This window comes from Hemiscyllium ocellatum, chromosome 2, assembly GCF_020745735.1.
Source record: "Hemiscyllium ocellatum isolate sHemOce1 chromosome 2, sHemOce1.pat.X.cur, whole genome shotgun sequence".
Taxonomy (NCBI): Eukaryota; Metazoa; Chordata; class Chondrichthyes; order Orectolobiformes; family Hemiscylliidae; genus Hemiscyllium; species Hemiscyllium ocellatum.
Genome location: NC_083402.1, coordinates 30,167,684 through 30,187,081, shown reverse-complemented (window position 1 = coordinate 30,187,081; position 19,398 = coordinate 30,167,684). Strand labels below are relative to the sequence as shown.

The window sequence follows — 19,398 nt, the reverse complement described above, 5'->3', positions numbered from 1 at the left end:
ATAAACGGAGGATCAGGGTTGAGGAATGGCCTCCCCTTGCTTCTAATATTTAGGTTTCATAAATATACCCAGAACTGTATGTACTAGTCCAGCTGAGGTCTAACTCTTTCTTTATACAAATTCAACATAACCTCCTTCTTCACAACCTCTATACCCAGGATAAATAAAGCCAGAATACTGCATGCTTAATTTACTACTCAACCTACCTGTGTTGTCACCTTTAATAACTTAAGTACATAAAATTCCAAGCCTCTCCGCTTCTGCACATCCATTATTTTATAATATATCTCCACATTCTACCAAAATGTATCACCTCACATTTCTCCACATTGAACTGCATCTGTCACCTAACTGTCCATTTCAAAATAATTAGTTGCTCCAAAATCAACCCTTGGGAAAGTCCACTACAAATCTTCCTCCAGTTTGAAAAGTATCTATTCACATTACTCGTTGTTTCTTATCTTCAGCCAATATTTTATCTGTGTTGCTACTGTCCCATTTAGTCCATGAGCTATCTGACCAGTTGCTGTGTGGTGCTGAATTGAATACCTTTTGGAAGTCCATAAATATCACATCAACAGTTTACTCTAATCAAACTCTGTCTCTTCTCTGTTCAGAAACTCCAGCAAGTCAGTTAAACACTATATGCCCGTAAGCAACCTGTGCTGTCTCTTCCTAATTAATTTACATTTTTTTCATGTGACTATCCCCAAATAATGGTTTCAGAAGTTTCCTTACCATTAAAGGTAAATCGATCGGTCTATTTTTGCTGGGCTTATCCTCACTACCTTTTATGAACAAGGCATCAATCACATCTGCAAATCTCCAGCTTGCAGGTAGAAGACTACATAACTCTAAAACTTCCTTCTGTGGCAAGGAAATCCAGAGTGCTCTTCTAAAGCCTGCAAGCAAAGTCAAAGGATCCTTTTTCACAAACCCTCTTCCTGTGGCTTACTTATTTATGAAAAGTATTACCATTGCTGAAACATCTTTCGTGTCTTCTGATGGGTTGTTGCTTTCTCTAACACAATTGACGAAAAATGATCTGTATAATAAGACCTGGAAATTACAATACCCAAGACAGCAAGTGACTTTAAACTTGCTCCTTCTCTATCTACTTAAAACCTACATGGAATCAAAATCGAACACAATGATTTAAACTATGCTGCCATCACTTTGCTTTTGTCAGCAATTACTGATACAAACCAGGATACTAATTTATTTGGGAATTATCTATAAATGAAGCGTTAGCACGAAGAGCAGCTCCTCCCAAATGTTTGCACTTTCAAAATCAACAACGCAAGCAAGTTCTTTAGAAATATAGAAACTAGTTATCTTTTCTTAAGGTGCTGGATTGCCAGAGCTCAAGGGTGACATATGGCCTCTGGGTCACAGTTTAAATATCGGAGGTCAGGGAAGCTGAGTCCCACAGTCCGCCACATTAGAACTTTTAATGATATCTGGAAATTCAAGCTTGTTTTTCAAAGTAAATAGTTTTTCTGTTTTCTTGCAGTGTTTAATTACATTGCTTTTTATGTCAGGCTTTGGGTGTGGAATACATGAACAGAATCATAAACTCAGAAGATCCAAAAGCACAACATTTGAAATTTGTAGCATATTACAATTTGGGCAGAGCTTCTTTCGAAGGATTTGGCATCCAGCAGAGCAATGCAGAAGCGGAGAGGTTTGTGAGGGTTTTTCTTTCTTACCATGTTCTCAGTGTGACTCAAGAGTAACAGCACAAGCCACAATTCAAAAGTACTTTATTATTTATAATGTGCTTCGAGATGTTCAGTGGTGGTGAAATGCACTGTATTAATGCAAGTTTTTTTAAAAACAGTTACTGCGCATTTTTTTTATTTGTCTTTACAGACTATGGCTTCTTGCTGCAGATGATGGTAATCCAAAAGCTAGTGTGAAAGCCCAAACTATTCTAGGATTGTTTTACTCTAGACCTGAGTCACAGGATTTGCAAAAGGTACAAGAGAAATATGGGTATCTCTATATTAAATGCACGGTATAATCAAGATTAATATGAAAGCATTTACTGTGCTTCTTATTCTGCAGAAAGAGCAGCCAAACAAAAACTGCAGTTCCTATGGCTTATATGATGAAAAACTACTCCCATTGCTCATTCATCTTATCTCATCTCATCAAAATCTCCATTCCCCAGATAAACCTTTCATCCTATTCCCACAATCTAGAAACCTCATTCCAAATTCACTTACACATGATACTCACCCAATGTTCTTAAACAATCAGTACCACCCTGCCTGGTACGCACACATATTTGCACATACTTCGCAAACCTTTTCCTTGGTTTTTTTTCCCCCAACACTTTCTTTTCCTATTTGAACTTCTTCCTAACCGTCCGTGTAACCATCTGCAATAACTAACTGGTCTCCTCCAATGCCTAATTTTAGCTACCATCTAATATTCAGCCCAAATAGTGTGTTTTATTACTCAGTCACCACCCATATCCTATAGAGTCACAGGTTCATAACAAAGAAAGAGATCATCCCACTCATCGTCACAGTGTTGGCCAAGAAATGAGTCCCAAGGCTAATCCAACAACCCAGCATTTGTTCTGTTGCCTTCCAGTATATGGCATTTGAGGTGCATATCCAGACATCTTTCAGAAGAATAGAGATTGTCTAACTCTACTATTTTTTTTCAGGCAGAGAGTTCTATACCACTACTACCCTCCAAATGAAAATGATCAATCTTTCTATCAATCATTTAAAGTCTATCACCTTTGTCACTGACCTCCCTGCTAAGATAAATAGGCCTTTTCAATCCGTTCTATTCAGACCACTCAATTTTGTATGTTTTGATCAAATTTCACCTCAGTCCCTCTGTTTTAACAAGAATTAGCCCAATGTATCCAACTTTTCCTCATAGCTATAATTGCTCTGGTGCAATTTGCATAATGTGACCAGAATTTCACAAAGTTCTAGAATACCTAGAACTCCATTCTTTCTCTCTGCAATCTCCTTTAATGTTCAAAATCACTTCACCACTCAACCTAAACTCTTACCTTCTCTTCAATGAGGTACAGATTAAAATTTAAACTTCAACATGGGACAACCTTCTTTGAATAAAATGTTCCACATAAATTTTGTGCCCAAACCTTCTGCCTCATGACACTGCTGAGAACTCAGCAACAGTGTAACCTTTCCTAGGCATACAAACTAGCAGACAAGTATAAATATTTATAAAATTTATCTTTCCATCAAAATACATTTCATATTTATTGCACCCTTTGTATAAAAACATATTTATTACATTATATGCATTTCTGGTGCACAATCTTCTGCACTAATTTCCATGAATGAAATACCCTGTTCATGCTGGCCATGATTTCCCCATATGTAACACACAGAATCTAAAGCATAGAAATTGGCAATTTGGTCCGTTGGGCCTATATCAACATTTATTCCCTACAATTCTAATTACCTCATCCCAACTTAACCAATGATGATATCCCAGAAGATAATCAGGATTAAGAACACAATGTTGAAGAAAATACAAAATCTCCCTTCCCCTCCAACTACTACATGAGTGATTTCACTGCAATAGAAAATCTCTGATCAATAGCTGAACTGCTTTTTCAAAAAGTGAAAATTCAAAAATGAATTACAAAGCAATACATTCAGTGGAAAATATTAATGACTTATTAAAAATTAATCAGGCAATACCTAAAACTGAATTAGATCAGGTTCTCTACAGGCCCTTCGGCCCATCACATCCACACCAACCCTGCGAAGAGTAACCCACCCAGACCCATTTCCCTCTGACTAATGCACCTAACACTATGGGCAATTTAGCATGGGCAATTCACCTAACCTGCACATCTTTGTGACTGTGGGAGGAAACCCATGGGCAGAATGTGCAAATTCCACACAAACAGTAGCCCGAGGCTAGAATCAAACCTGGGACCCTGGTGCTATGAGGCAGCAGTGCTAACCACTTGAGCCACCAGGGGATTAGTTGTTTAGATTTTAATACTACAGTTTTTACTGCTGAGATTCATCTTGGGTTACCAGAAAATTTAATAGTGCTACAACCTGGACCATATTTCATTCTAACAGTTGTGCTCTGATGTGCTTCCATTCTTTTAGGCATTCTTTTGGCATTCTGAAGCATGTGGCAATGGAAGTCTAGAGTCGCAGGGTGTGTTGGGCTTAATGTACCTCACTGGGCAAGGTATCCATAAGGATACACAGTCTGCATGGAATTGCCTGAAGGAAGCATCAAGCAGAGGCAATGTTTATGCTCAGGGTCACCTAGTTGCTTACTTTTACAGTCGTAAGCTGTACTATAACACTGTCGATCTTGCTCAAAGGTAATAAGAATAATCAAACTAACCATTCGTCAGCATAACCATACAGAAATCTAATAGTGCCTAAAGAGAAGAAAACAGACAACTAGATAGAAAAAACAATGAGCCTTTAGCAGTTCCACTTTTCTGACTAAAATAGCACAAAATATTATATAGAAAATTGAATTTGAGTGTTCAGAATATCGTAATGCAGCAAGTTTGTCAAAGCTACAAATATGCAACATTGTTTGAAGTATGTTTCCGTTGTATAACTATTTTTTATTTTCTCCATTTTGACAGAGTACTATAATCCTTAATTGTCTATGATAGCAACTCTGTCTGCTCATGGCAATATACAATATATGAACACAATGTCTATTATAAAGGATGAAATTACGACACATCTGGATAGTAGTAACAGGATAGGTCAGAGTCATCACGGATTAATGAAGGGGAAGTCGTGCTTGACTAATCTTCTGGAATTTTTTGAGGATGTAACTCTGAAGATGGACGAGGGAGATCCAGTAGATGTAGTGTACCTGGACTTTCAGAAAGCTTTTGATAGGAGGTTAGTGAGCAAAATTAGGGCACATGGTATTGGGAGCAAAGTACTAACTTGGATTGAAAGTTGGTTGGCTGATAGGAAACAAAGAGTAGTGATAAACGGCTCCATTTCATTTGGCAGGCAGTGACCAGTGCTGAGACCGCAGCTTTTTACAATATATGTTAATGATATAGAAGATGGTATTAGTAATAACATTAGCAAATTTGCTGATGATACGAAGTTGGGTGGCAGGGTGAAATGTGATGAGGATGTTAGGAGATTACAGGGTGACCTGGACAGGTTAGGTGAGTGGTCAGATGCATGGCAGATGCAGTTTAATGTGGATAAATGTATGGTTATCCACTTTGGTGGCAAGAACAGGAAGGCAGATTACTACCTAAATGGAATCAATTGAGGTAAAGGGGCAGTACAAAGAGATCTGGGTGTTCTTGTACACCAGTCAATGAAGGTAAGCGTGCAGGTACAGCAGGTAGTGAAGAAGGCTAATAGCATGCTGGCCTTCATAACAAGAGGGATTGAGTATGGAAGCAAAGAGGTTCTTCTGCAGCTGTACAGGGCCCTGGTGAGACCACACCTGGATTACTGTGTGCAGTTCTGGTCTCCAAATTTGAGGAAAGACATTCTGTCTATTAAGGGAGTGCAGCGTAGGTTCACGAGGTCAATTCCTGGAATGGCGGGATTACCTTACACTGAAAGACTGGAGCAACTGGGCTTGTATACCCTTGAGTTTAGAAGACTGAGAGGGGATCTGATTGAGACATAAGATTATTAAAGGATTGGACACTCTGGAGGCAGGAAACATGTTTCCGCTGATGGGTGAGTGCCGAACCAGAGGACACAGCTTAAAAATACGGGGTAGACCATTTAGGACGGAGATGAAGAGAAACTTCTTCACCCAGAGAGTGGTGGCTGTGTGGAATGCTCTGCCCCAGAGGGCAGTGGAGGCCCAGTCTCTGGATTCATTTAAGAAAGAGTTGGATAGAGCTCTCAAAGATAGTGGAGTTAAGGGTTATGGAGATAAGGCAGGAACAGGATACTAATTAAGGATGATCAGCCGTGATCATTTTGAATGGTGTTGCAGACTCGAGGGGCAGAATGGCCTACTTCTGCACCTATTGTCTAATGTATAATGAACACAATTTGGGGCATACCTGCTGCAAAGACTCTGCCAATATTGGTCTCATGAGATTTTGCTTCACTGTGCATATTTTATCAGGATACTTAATGCATTTCTTGATTATTCTTGTTAAATTCAATCTAATTATTTAATAAAAGGCACAGTCACATTATGAACATGTGAGTTAGGAGCAAGATTCTGCTATTCAGCCCCTTGAGCATGCTTTGTTATTGCTAAAATAGCACAGATTCAAAAAAATTGGCACAAACAAGACCAAGATGTACAGCCACCTTGTGCATGTAGACCCAGAATACAATAATGAAATGGAACCAGCAGCAATTTGGAATAGATGTGCTTGGGGGGGGGGGAGGGGGGGGAGGGGGGTGAAAGCAGATTTGTCCCAGATAAACTACAATCAAAGACTGATTAAACTTAAGGTTAATCACTACCTTCCTTATAGTACACATTAACAGTACATCGAATTTATTTGATTTACATTTGGGATCTTATGGTGTAGTGGTAATGTCTCCTCTTCCCCAGACATGTGTCATAACATGTCCAAACAGGCTGATCAAAATAATTACAATCCCATGGAAGTGCAGCAGCAGACAGCTAGGATATATGTTTATAAATCATTAAATGTGGCAGCGTTAGTTGCAAAATGGTTAATAAGGCATATGGGATGTTTTATGAATAGAAATATAAAATTTATTTAATTGTATATTCTATGAGGAACATTTATAAAATATTTTGATCTTAACTGGATAACTGTGTCCAAACGAAGGCACCACATTTTAGTAATTGAATAAAGGCATTTAGGTGCAGAAGAGATTTACAAGAATGGTTCTGGGAGGTGGACTTTCAGTCACACTGAGATTGGAGCACTTGAGCCTAATCTCCTTTGGGAATGAGGTTATTTGATGGAAGTTATAAAAAATAATGAGGAGCCTGAAGACAGTAGCTAGGGAGAACACAATGGTGGAATAATTGAATATCAAAAAACACAACTTCAATAGGACTAGCAAAGAACTAAAAGCAACATGAGGAAAACCATCCAAAAAAAAAACCACAAGTGATTAGGATCTGGAATGCACTGCTGAGAATATAGAGGAAGGACATTCAGTCTTCATTCTTTTTATCAGCAATTGCATAATTACAGGAAGGAAAGAACAAGTGGAGGAGTAGTACTAACTGTTATTCTTGCAGGAAAGAGTTATGGACAAAGGGCTGCCTAGCAGCAACCATTTGATTGTCTGTTATTCTAGATGGTCATTGCCTGGCATTTAGGTGGCCTGAGTGTTGCTTGCCATTTGTCAGCTCAAGCCTGGATATTGTCCAAATTTTGTTGCATTTGAACACCGATCGCTTCAGTTTCTGAGGAGTCACAAATGGTGCATCGTGCAGTCTCCACTTCTGACCTTAGGAAGTCATGATTTGAAGGTGCCAGTGTTGCATTGGTGTACAAAATTAAAAATCACACGACACCAGGTTATTGTCCAGCTTATTGACACACTCATCTCACCTCTACAATTCAGTTATGTCTGTGTTTGAACCAAGGCTGTCATGAGGTCAGGAGCTGTGTGGCCCTGGTGGAACCAAACTGGGCATCACTGAACACGTTATTGCCAAGCAGGTGCTGGTTGATAGCACTGCTGGTGACACCTATTATATTACTGGTGATCAAGAGTAGACTAATGGGGTGATAAGTGGCTGGTTTGAATTTGTCCTATTTTTTGTGTACAAGAGATCCTTGAGCAATTTTCCACATTTTAGGGTAGCTGTCAGTGTTGTACTGGAAGAGCTTTGCTACGGGAGCAGCAAGTTCAAGAGCACGGTACAGTTGCTGGAATGTTGTCACGGCCTGTAACCTTTGCAGTATTTCAGTGCCCTCAGCAGTTGCTTCACATTATATGGAGTGAATCAAATTGGCTAAAGCCTGGTATTTGTGATGCTGGAGCCACTGGAAGAGGTCAAGATAGGTCATCCAATCGATCCTTCTGGTTGAAGATAGCTGCAAATGCTTCAGCCTTATCTTTTGCACTGATGTGCTGGGCTCTTGCATCATTGAGGATGGGATACTTGTGAAACCTCCTCCTCTTCCAATGAGTTATTTAGTTATCCACCACCACTCATAACTGTAGTAGACTGACTGCAGCACAAAATCCCACAGTCTTTGTTTTGGGATCACTTAGCTCTGTCTATCACTTGCTGCATATGTTGTTTGGCAAGTAAGTAGTCTTGTTTATTAGGATCATAGATTGATACCTCATTTTTAGGTAAGCCTGCAGCTGCTCCTGGCATTCCCTCCTGCTGTCTTTTGAACCAGGATTGATCTCTTGGCTTGATGGTAATGGTTCAGTGGGGGATTTGCCAGGTCATGAGGTTGCAGATTGTGGCAGAGTACAATTGTGTTGCTGTTGATGACCTACAGTGGGCAATGAATGCCTAGTCTTGAGGTGCTTGAAGTCCTTGAAGTCTGTCCCACTTAGCACAGTGATAATGCCACAGAAGGATCTTGTGTAATCTTACCACCCTGAGTGCTTCCTCCAAATGAGTATATAGAGTACAGATTCATCCAGTCAAACCGTGTCATAGTCATCAAGCCTATGTTTCCTTGCTCATGTTTAACCTGAAGCCATAAGACATCAAATGTCTGGAATCAAATGTAGGCCAGATCAGGTAGTGATGGCAGTTTCCTTCCCCAAATGCTATTAGTGAAACAAGTGGAATTTTCCTGACAATGGTTTCATAGACTAATCTACGTAAACTGTTAATCCAGATTTGTTTGAAATTCTATCGTCTGCTGGGGCAGGATCCTCAGAACATAACTTCGTCTCTGGATTAATAGGTTAGCAATAATACTGCTAGGCTATCACCTCCCCTTCAGGTCTTGAATATTTCTTATGACAACTTATTCATATTAAAAAATGTAAGGCTGAGTGACAAGAATTTGTTTAATTCTCAATAATAATTAGTACTATCTTCAGTTGGAGGTGTTGCAAGATTTATCTGGTTATCAATTCGTTGAGATTTCTACTTAATTAGAACATTTAGTACATTGTTTATTGTTCATACCATAACCATTTTTTCAAATTCATTTGTCTTAAATGTAAACCAGGGTTGTTGAATATGACAATATCCCACGAATAGCAAAAGAAACTGATTGTTTGCCAGTTTACATAGCAAAGGGTATCGCCATGGCTGCTTTCTACTACGCCAGATGTCTACAGTTGGGCTTAGGGATACAACAAAATCAGGCAGAAGCCATGAAGTACTACTGCAGGGTAGGTTCAAAAAGTATTACAATGTATCATCACAAGTTTAATTTCATAGATTCAAACATTATATAAGAACTCCATTGGCTCCCTGAGTCTGCACCAACAAAAACTGCTCAATCTACACCAGTCTTACTTTCCAGACTTGGCCCATAGCTTTGAATGTTTTGACATTAAAAAAGTACTTGGATGAGCATTTAAAAAGGTTGAGAGGTTTCCTGCCTCAACAACTCTCCCAGACATTGCATGACAGATTCCCACCACCCTCTGAGTGAAAAATGTTTTCTAAAGATCCCCTCTAAACCTTCATTTTAAAATTATGGCTCATTGTTAGTAACCCTTCAACGAAGGAGGACTGCTGCTTTCTGTCCACACCCTTAAAATCTTATACACCCCAGTCAGGTCTCCTCCCAGCCTTCTCTGCTGTAATAAACAACCAGAGCTTATCCAGCCTCTCTTTGTAGCTAACAGCTCTATTCCAGGAAAGATCTTGGTCAGCCTCCTCAGTACTCCACAAAGTCAAAACAAAGTCCTGCAGAGTTCCAACATAGCCACCCTGCTTTTATGCCTTCTGAACTTGTTATGAAATTTATAAGAATTTACGACAAGTAAAAATGCGAATCACTGCATATATGACATATCCTACACAATTCCAGGCTACTTCAATGTTGGCCTGTCCCACAAGTGAACGACAGCATCTTTTGGTGAATATCTGTCTTTATAATGTCAGAACTGTTGTAATTTGGACTTTTGCGTAAGAGCCGAGAGAGAGCATATATAGCATAATTAATTAATATCCATGACTTTTGTGAAAAGGTGTTTATCAACCCAATATGTTAGCTGAGAGAGAGAGAATGGGGTGCGAATGACTTCTCAATGTACTAAATTAGTCTCTACAGCAACTTTCCAATTACCTCACACAAACAGAACTTTGCAAATGGTTTTCAGTTTCATGTTTCAGTATTGTGTATCCCAGCATCTGATTGTTATGCTGAGAATGTTACTGGGACTTAGAATGAGGGTGACACATGCAAGGTTGTTTTATATTTAGGGTGGCACGGTGGCTCAGTGGTTAGTACTGCTGCCTCACAGCATCACGGATCTGGGATCCTGCCTCAGGTGGCTGTCTGTGTGAAGTTTGCACATTCTCCCAGGGACTGCGTGGCCTTCCTCTGGGTGCTCCGGTTTCCAGACTCAGTCCAAAGATGCACAGGCCAGGTGAATTGGCCATACTAAATTGAGCATAGTTTTAAATGCATTAGTCAGGGGTAAAAGTAGGAAAATGGATCTGGGTGGGTTACTCTTCAGAGGGTCAGTGTGGACTTCTTGGGCCAAATGACCTGTTTCCACACTGTAGGGAATCTAATCTTATTACATGTTACGTTCTGAATGGTTGGGTAATATGTTAGTACATTGCACATAGTTGTTTTTCTCTATCTAACCTGATTTTCAATGCTTTTTTAATCTAAGGCAATTAACATGGATCGTGATATAGCAACTGACCTGCATTTTCAAGTTATAATGGCAAGAATTTAAGAAGCAATCATTCTGATGAAGTCCTTCAATAGACCCTGCACCTGTGGATTATAATGACAATTAAGTATAGTTAACCTCCAGCTTTTCCATTGTGTAGTTAATTCCACATTTTTGAAACAGGAAATTGTAGAACTAAGTTGAGAGTAAAAAGACGTGATTCCTGAAAACATTTTCAACTTCTTATTACTAGATAAATAGGAGCTAGGACTTAATCGAATTGTGCCATATGTTCATCTCAAACTCCCAATGTAACAATTTACAATGCATCGGAATTTTGCCATATATTGAAAAGAAATCCTGGAACACTTTAATATGTCTTGGTTTTTGTTTTGAAAGCAAAATCTGCCCAAAGACCATGCACAAGGAGACATTAGGAGTAAAGATGGGGAGAGATTTATGGGGTGAACTCAGGAGCCTTACAGACCATTATAGATATGGTTAACAATAATGGGTTGAAGGTAGAAAGAGAGGCACAGTGCAAGTTGACAGAATGAAAGAGTTTGGGAGAACAATGAAGTGAAACAGAATGTGGTAGCAAGTAGTGCTCGAAAAAAATTTAGAAATAGAAAGACGTGAGGCAACAGAGATATTTAACAGAAGGATTAGAACTTTATGTGTAAAGCACAGGGGGTCAAATCAGCAACAATAAAGATTGTAGGCAAGTGAAATTTTGAGCAGGTTCAGGTGTCAAGGGGATGGGCATACAGTCCAAGAACTCGAGAACATTTAATTTGAAGTTGATAAACATGCAAATGATTTTGAAAGTGGACAAGCTGAAGTGAGAAGTCTCAAATAACAAATATACAATCTTTAGTAAACAGACTCCGATAGGTAGAATTTGTTTTCTGCCTATGGCTTTCAGGGGGTGCAAAATTCTTCAGATTGCCTTCTCACTATTCTTCTGCCTGCACACACATTTACCAAGGGCAACTAATGTCCTTTTGTGGTTATTTCTCATCAATCTCAAACTTGAAGATCGTGGGAAGAGTTCAGGAGCAGAGTGAAGCCCAGAAAAGGCATCCTACTCAGGCTTCAGGTGAAGAGTGGAAGAGATGGTTGGGTGCCTCAGTTCCTCATTGGACACTCACCTACCCCCGCAAGGGAGCACAACCAATTAAGCTGGAGAAGTCCCTCTCCAGCCATGTAATGCTCTGAATGGCTGCCGGGTAACAACAGTACATTCCCTGCTGACTGTTTGGGCCAGAGATTATGCCATCTGAAAAATCCTGCCCGTTATTTATATGGAGCTATTCAATAGGACACTTAAAATATTGGAGCCAGTGTATTTCTTAAGAATGTTTAAACATTAAGTGCTATGCAAATTCACATGTCGTCCGCAGCAAAACTGCCACATCACCCTGATGGGTTTTGAATAGAAATTCAACATCTATTTTAGCCTAGCACAACAGGCAGCATCCAAGGAGCAGGAGAATCGATGTTTCAGGCATGAGCCCTTCTTCAGGATTTCTGAAGAAGGGCTCATGCCCGAAAGGTCGATTTTCCTGCTCCTTGGATGCTGCCCGACCTGCTGCGCTTTTCCAGCAACACATTTTTAGCTCTGATCTCCAGCATCTGCAGTCCTCACTTTCTCCTATCTATTTTAGCCTAGTTCACTTCAAGATTTGAGCTTCTAAACTAGGCTGACAATTTCAATACAGGGATTTTAGAAGCAACATTGAATCAAACTCTGATTTTCTACCTTGGGTCATTTAACTGAATTCACGACAGTTCCCAATGAAACTGAAATCTCCCCTATCACAGGCAAAGAATTCAGCTTCTGTTTGTAAGCCCTTTCAGTGTATAAATTGGGTGCTATGTGTACACTATAATAGCTGACTTAATTTTGAAATGTTTTTCATCTCGCCTCAACAATCTAAATGTTCCTGTAAATGCAGGTTCTTTCATTCTCCCAAATTTGGGTAGGTTTTTATCTTCTCACAAATTTTATTTCCATTGCCATGTAATATCCAAAAAATAAACTTTGGAAAATTCCATAGTTGTCACAATCGGTGGTTGAAAGGAATATCAGCAAAACAAAAATAAAAGGGAAAACAAAACTCTTATTGTGCATGTTTATTTTAGTACAACATATAGTCTAGTGATAATGGTCGAGACTAGTAATATGGTATTGGTAACGGTAGAATGGTGATAATGGTACTGTAGTAATAATCCAGAGATCCTGGACTAACCCTTTGGATACACAATTTAAATTCCACGTATTAATAAATATGGGGATTGACAAGTTAGTTGTGGTAATTGTTATCATGAAACCACCACGCTGAAGCATTAATATCCTCAGGGAAGACACACTGTTCCCGTTTCTGGATTAGTGTACATCTTAAAAGTAAGCCACTTGCTTACACTAAAACTGCTAGAGAAACATTAAAAATTAGTTGGACCATGCAGCATTGACCTAGACATCAGAAATTCAGCTCTGCAAAATAATCTTTACCAGCAGCTAGGAATTTTTGGCAAAAACTGTTCTACGGACTTACCAAGCCTGACATGGTCATACCAATTGACTCATACCTTATAGCCAATGCTGTAGTCTTCCTCCCTCGAATAGGGAAGACCCACCAAACGTGGTGGCACAAGGTTATACAATTAAGAAAAATTGGCACTGGAAATCCTTATTAACCACTCAGGACATGAAATCCCACAGGCAAAAGAAGTCTGCCAATTTCCACATCCTCAGCTAATAATTTTCAATTTGACCATTGCTTGATCGTAGTACTAGAGTCACAAGGGCACAGATGGTCTCTGGGTGGGTTGATCACCAAAGTATCCTGGTAGCACCATCACTTATCTCTCCACGCTTCAGGCTCTCTGCCCTTATTCCTGATGAAGGGCTTTTGCCCGAAACGTCGATTTCGCTGCTGTTCAATGGATGCTACCTGAACTGCTGTGCTCTGTCAGCACCACTAATCCAGAAACTGAGCAGGTTAGCCAACTCCTAAAATCATATCTTTAAGACTAGGCCTGTGGGATGTGGGATGAGAACCAGGAAAAAAAGTAATTTTCCTTATTTTTGCTAATTTATCCATTGCATAGGCAGTTATGATAAAAGTGGTCACCATACTCAAGAATTAGGAACAGGAGTAGGCCATTCAGCCCATCAAACCTGCTTCACCACTTATTAGGATCACGGCTGATCTGACACTTCTCACATCCAGTTTTTCGTCCTCTCTTCAAAACTGTCAGTTTCTCCACTGATCAAGAATACTTCAGCCTTAAATATCCACAAGGACTCTGCCTCCAAAGCTCTTGGTGGGAAGGAGTTCCAAAGACATGTAACCCTCTGAGATGAGGAATTCCTCATCTCAGTCTTAGATTCCCTTAATTCTGAGACTATGCCTTCTGGTCTTTGTTTTCTCACATGTGAGAAAACATCCTCTCAGCATATACCCTGTAAAGCCCCTTAACAATCCTGTATGCTTCAGTGAGAGCACCTCTTATTCTTCTAAACGCCAGCGAATAGAATGCCAACCTTTTGATTGTAAGATAGTCTCTCCATACCAGGGATTATCCTAGTGAACCTTCTCTGGACTATGTCCACTGAAATTATATCTGTATTTAAATAAGAGGATCAAAACTGCTCACGTTGCTCCAGATGTGGTCTCAACAGGACTTCATTAGACTTCTCTACTCACATTCGAACCCTCTTGAAATAAGGTCTAATATTGCATTAACCTTCCAGAAAACCAGACTGCTAGCTTTCTGTACTTAGTGCATAAGTTCCCCCCCCCAAGACCCTTTGTGTTGCAGCTTTCTATAGTTATTCATAATTTAAATACAGGCCTGTGAACGTGAAGTCCTGTCCTCACACTAAAGATACCGTCCAGCATAGTTGATGATTTAGGGCGGCATGGTGGCTCAGTGGTTAGGATTGCTACCTCACAGCACCAGGGACCCAGGTTCGATTCCAGCCTCTGGCAACAGTCTGTGTGGAAACCCATATCTGCGTGGGTTTCCTCCGGGTGCTCCGGTTTCCTCCCACAGTCCAAAGATGTGCAGGTCAGGTGAATTGGCCATGCTAAATTGCCCATAGTGTTAGGTGCATTAGTCAGGGGTGAATGTGTCTGGGTGGGTTACTCTTCGGAGGGTCGGTGTGGACTTGTTAGGCTGAAGGACCTGTTTCCACACTTTATTAAATGGGATAGATTCAGTCCCTGAGTTACAAATGTCCAACTTACAAATGCTCATATTTATGAATGTGATCCCATACAGTTGTGTTATCATTAAAGATCAGTCACATAAACATTAGTATTGTTTCAGATTATTTACATATTGACTAACAAATCGACATAAGAACAGAATCCATTTGCAACCCAGGAATTACCTGTATTACCAAGCAGCTGAAAACTGGGTTCCAATGAAGTGTGCAGGATAACACAGTCAGAACAGCATCAGACGTCACGATAAAAGTAGATGCTAATCTGATGAAACAATAGAACTGCCCCAGAAACAAGAACAAACTCTGCCATCGTGGTTTTGATGGGCATTCTAAAAAAAAGTAGATCATTCACTTTGGCCCACACACAATTGATAAATAGATCCTGTGGCCAACCAACATCATACATGCAAGGTTTGAACCAATTAGATTTACTCCACGTGACATCAAGAACCTGCTTAAGGCAGTGGATTCAAAAAGTCAATATCTTTGATATAGCAAGTAACTCACCTCCTGTCTCCTTGTGACTTGTATGGTGGGCAATCATCAAGTCTGTCTTTTGATAAATGCTGTATACTTATCCTGATGAGTGCAGTTCCAGCAACAGAGAAAAAAAATCAATACATCTATGACAAAGTAGCTTGCTTGATCTGGATCCCATCCACCACTATAAACATGTATTCTCTCTTCCATTGGTACACAGTGGTAGCAGTAAACAGCTGCAAATGTGTTGCTGGTCAAAGTCTGCAGACCTCATTTTTTACTGGTAGCAGTAAACACCATTAATTCTACACATTGCAACAATGCACCAAGACTTCTTCAACAAAAAGCATATTCTAAATCTATGATCTCTAGCCACTTGGATGAGCAGGGACAAAAGTTGCAAGTTTCTCTCCAAACCTCATACTATTCCACCTACATTGCCGATCCATCACCACACTGTAGAGTGGAGGATGTTTGATCCAATCAACAGTGAGATGATCACCAGTAACGACATCCTGTACACCAAGTCTGCGGGATGCTTACATGGCAAAAAAAAGCACTAAAAACACACTCCTCAATTGGGAGTTTTGACATTCATTTCAAGTCCTGCGGGAAATGTGGCCAGCATTGCTGCACCTGAGCAATTAAATGCTTGTTATACAAAGGATATTGTCTTTTTGCATCTACTGCCTTAAGCAGTTTCTGGATGTCCCATGGAGTAAATCTAATTGGTCAAACCTGCCATGTATGATGTTGGTTGGCCACAGGATCGATGTATCTATGATACAAGTGGACCAAGGTGAATGATAACTTTTTTTCAAATTGCCCAACATTCATTCACAAACTTTATTCGGAGTTGTTCCTTTAAAACAGCACATCAAGTGAAAGAATTTTGGAGCCACAAATTCACCCAAAATACAATTGCTTACAGTAACCCATTTTATTTGCAGCTGAACATTCGTAATGCAGATAGCCAAACTTACCTTTTTGAACTCTAAAACACCTCAATGACGAACATGTTTAATGCCCCACAGCACTTCAAAGTAGTGTCTCAGTACCATTTTCTCTGAGGTAGTTAGGGATGGGTAATACAGTTTTTAAAAATTCATTCACAGGATGTGGGCATCACTGGCTTTTGCGTCACAGAATTTCTTGCCCATCCCCAATTGCCCAGAAGGCAGTTAAGGTTAACCACATTGCTGAGAGCCTGGAGTCACAGAGACCAGACTGGTTAAGAACGACAAATATCCCATCCTAAAAGACATTGTGAACCAGATGGGATTTTCCTGAGAATCAGGAACAGTTTCATGGTCATTGCTAGACTCTTAGTTCCAGATTTTTATTGAATTTAAATTCCACCATCTGCTATGGCAGGATTCAAACCTGGTCCCATGAACATTACCTGAAGTGAAAGCCTCATCTTCCACCTTGGAACACTTCAACCTCAGGGCATCAATGTGGACTTCACCAGTTTCCTCATTTCCCTAACCCCCACCTTACCCCAGTTCCAACCTTTCAGCTCAGCACCATCACGACTAACCTACCTAATAATCTTCCTTCCCACCTATCCACTCCACCCTCCTCTCTGACCTATCACCTTCATCCCCACCCCCATCCACCTACTGTACTCTTTGCTACCTTCTCCCCAGCCCACCCCCCTCCCATTTATCTCTCCACACTGGAAGCTTCCTTCCTTCATTCCCGAAGGGCTTTTGCCCGAAACATAGATTTTCCTGCTCCTCGGATGCTGCCTGACCTGCTGTGCTTTTCCAGCACCACTCCAATCTAGACTCTAGGTTAACAGTCCAGCACTAATACCACTGGGCTATCACTTCCCCATGCCATTGCTTATTAGCAATGCTCACATCCCAACAGAAAAGAGCAATGAAACCCTAGAATTCCAGAAAGGCTCTGGCTGTTGAGCCAATTGAAATTTCTAAGATTGAAAAACACTAGATTTTTGATAGGGGTTAAATTCTGTTTGCCATACGCTCCTATAAATACTGAGCATACTTTATAACTAGTTGCACAATTAAGTAGTAAGGGTATCAAGGAATGTGGACCAATGGTGGGAAATTGGAGTTGAAACAGAGATCAGCCATGATTTAAAAGCAGGCCCATTAGGCTCGATAGGCAGAATTGTCCATTGCCGTTCTATTATTCTGCCTGATAAAATAGAAAATTGTAGTTTTAGTGGTAGAATGTAATTTTGAACCTGGTCATTCTGACCATTTAATGAATGATGTTACCCACAGTGAGAGCCAATTCATTTGTCAATGCAGAACAGGGAGAGGTGGTGGAAAGTGTATGGCAACTGGATGAGCCGAGAGAAATAAACAAAGGAGCTACCGCTGTGGTGGCGAGGGTATCATTGTTAGTGAAAATAGGCTCTCCCACTGAATATTCATGTTTAAAACCACCAGCACAATTGATTTTCATTCATTTATCATTCATTGATTAATGCACTGGCTGAGACTTTACTACCATTGTGTCTGTGCGCCATTGATAATACAGTTGATTACATTATGCATCACAATCAATTGAATAGATGAACAAAAACTAATTTAGATTCCTCAACCATAATTCATTCTTCAAACATATAATTACAAAATGTATTTAGACAATAACATGTGCATTATGCCAGATATTTCTTACAAACTACACCATTTACATGTTATAACGTTACAATGAAGACAGTGATACGGTGCAATGGATCCTCAACAAATATTGAGCATGGCTAAACGCTCGTGAATCTTCATACAGCTACTTCTAATTTTCAGCCATGGTGGTGGAGAGAAATCAAGAAATATTCCCAATTTAGGAGGCAAAGATCAATAAGAAAATTCATTTTCAACAGTTGGAGCTGCACAATGGAGTGCACAATGTGGAATAGTCAAGGCTATTTATTTCATATAAACATGAAATCCAAGAGAGAGTATAGTGGAAATCAACAAATCATCATGAACCCTAACATGTCTAATAGAACAGCAGAAAAAGAATTGCAATGAAGAGTTTAAGTTTTGTCATAATTTATTGCTTATAAATCATCTACACCATTGAAATCTTTGGTAAAAATAAAATCTAGTTCTATTTAACAATAAAATATTCACAATGATCTACATACATATTGCACACAAAGGCTACTCAATGATCACTGATAAGAAAGGAATGTTAAATTCCTCTGTGAGGAGCTTGCAACTTAGATATGACACATGCACCACCAAAAATAATACAATTCTCAAGTTGTCTTAAAAAATATTTATTCCGTTTCTCACAACATTAATTACTGGCATCTGAACTTCTTAAGGAAACAAACTACTGGATATCAGCATGAAAGGAAACAGTAAGTGGCTTTATGCTTCAGCATAAAGTCATTTCACTTAGTGCTACATCTGTCACGTGTGAGGTGAAACAACAAACATCAATAAATCCCAGTCTATTTGTCCTTCTGGGGGAAAAAAAGTTTGCAGATAGTGTTTTTTTTAAAAAAACCAAGGTCTATTATTACTTTTACTTCACAGATATTCATGAGGTGCCAGATAAACTCTGCCCGAGCCTAAGGTCTTCCAAATGAATTCGCAATTCTGGACACAACTCTATCAGCAACAGCTCCAGCAGCATCTGAAATATGTGGGAGGACAGGGGGAGAAGAATGAAGAAGCAAAGTTTAACACACGACTATCACAATATCTCTCTAAATCTAGATTTGAACCGAACACATCCTATGCAGAACATTTGCTGAAGCACGGTCCACAGAAAGGGATATTGCACAAAACCACACAAGGGGATACTCTACCACATATCTGGAAGGTGCTGGAACCCTTATCAAGTTTTGGTTGAGAAGGTGGTTTTTCATTTAGCTCCATCAGCAGACAGGAAGTTACAGCACTAGCCAAGAGTCCATTGCAAGCTGTCCACATCAGTGTTGTT

At 39.8% G+C, this 19,398-nt stretch overlaps 2 protein-coding genes across 2 annotated transcripts in view; one reads left to right on the top strand and one right to left on the bottom strand.

Annotated features, from left to right (window-relative positions):
* Nucleotides 1-10,814, top strand: part of lrp2bp (LRP2 binding protein) — a 31,035-nt gene extending 20,221 nt beyond the window's left edge. Inside the window, exons 5-9 of the mRNA XM_060833951.1 lie at nt 1,542-1,684; nt 1,873-1,978; nt 4,122-4,345; nt 9,122-9,287; nt 10,749-10,814. Coding sequence (XP_060689934.1) covers nt 1,542-1,684; nt 1,873-1,978; nt 4,122-4,345; nt 9,122-9,287; nt 10,749-10,814 — 705 coding nt within the window. The remainder of the gene's footprint in view (nt 1-1,541; nt 1,685-1,872; nt 1,979-4,121; nt 4,346-9,121; nt 9,288-10,748) is intronic.
* A 7,666-nt stretch (nt 10,815-18,480) lies between these two features.
* Nucleotides 18,481-19,398, bottom strand: part of snx25 (sorting nexin 25) — a 235,333-nt gene continuing 234,415 nt past the window's right edge. The window contains exon 20 of the mRNA XM_060835382.1: nt 18,481-19,089. Coding sequence (XP_060691365.1) covers nt 18,994-19,089 — 96 coding nt within the window. The 3' untranslated portion in view covers nt 18,481-18,993. The remainder of the gene's footprint in view (nt 19,090-19,398) is intronic.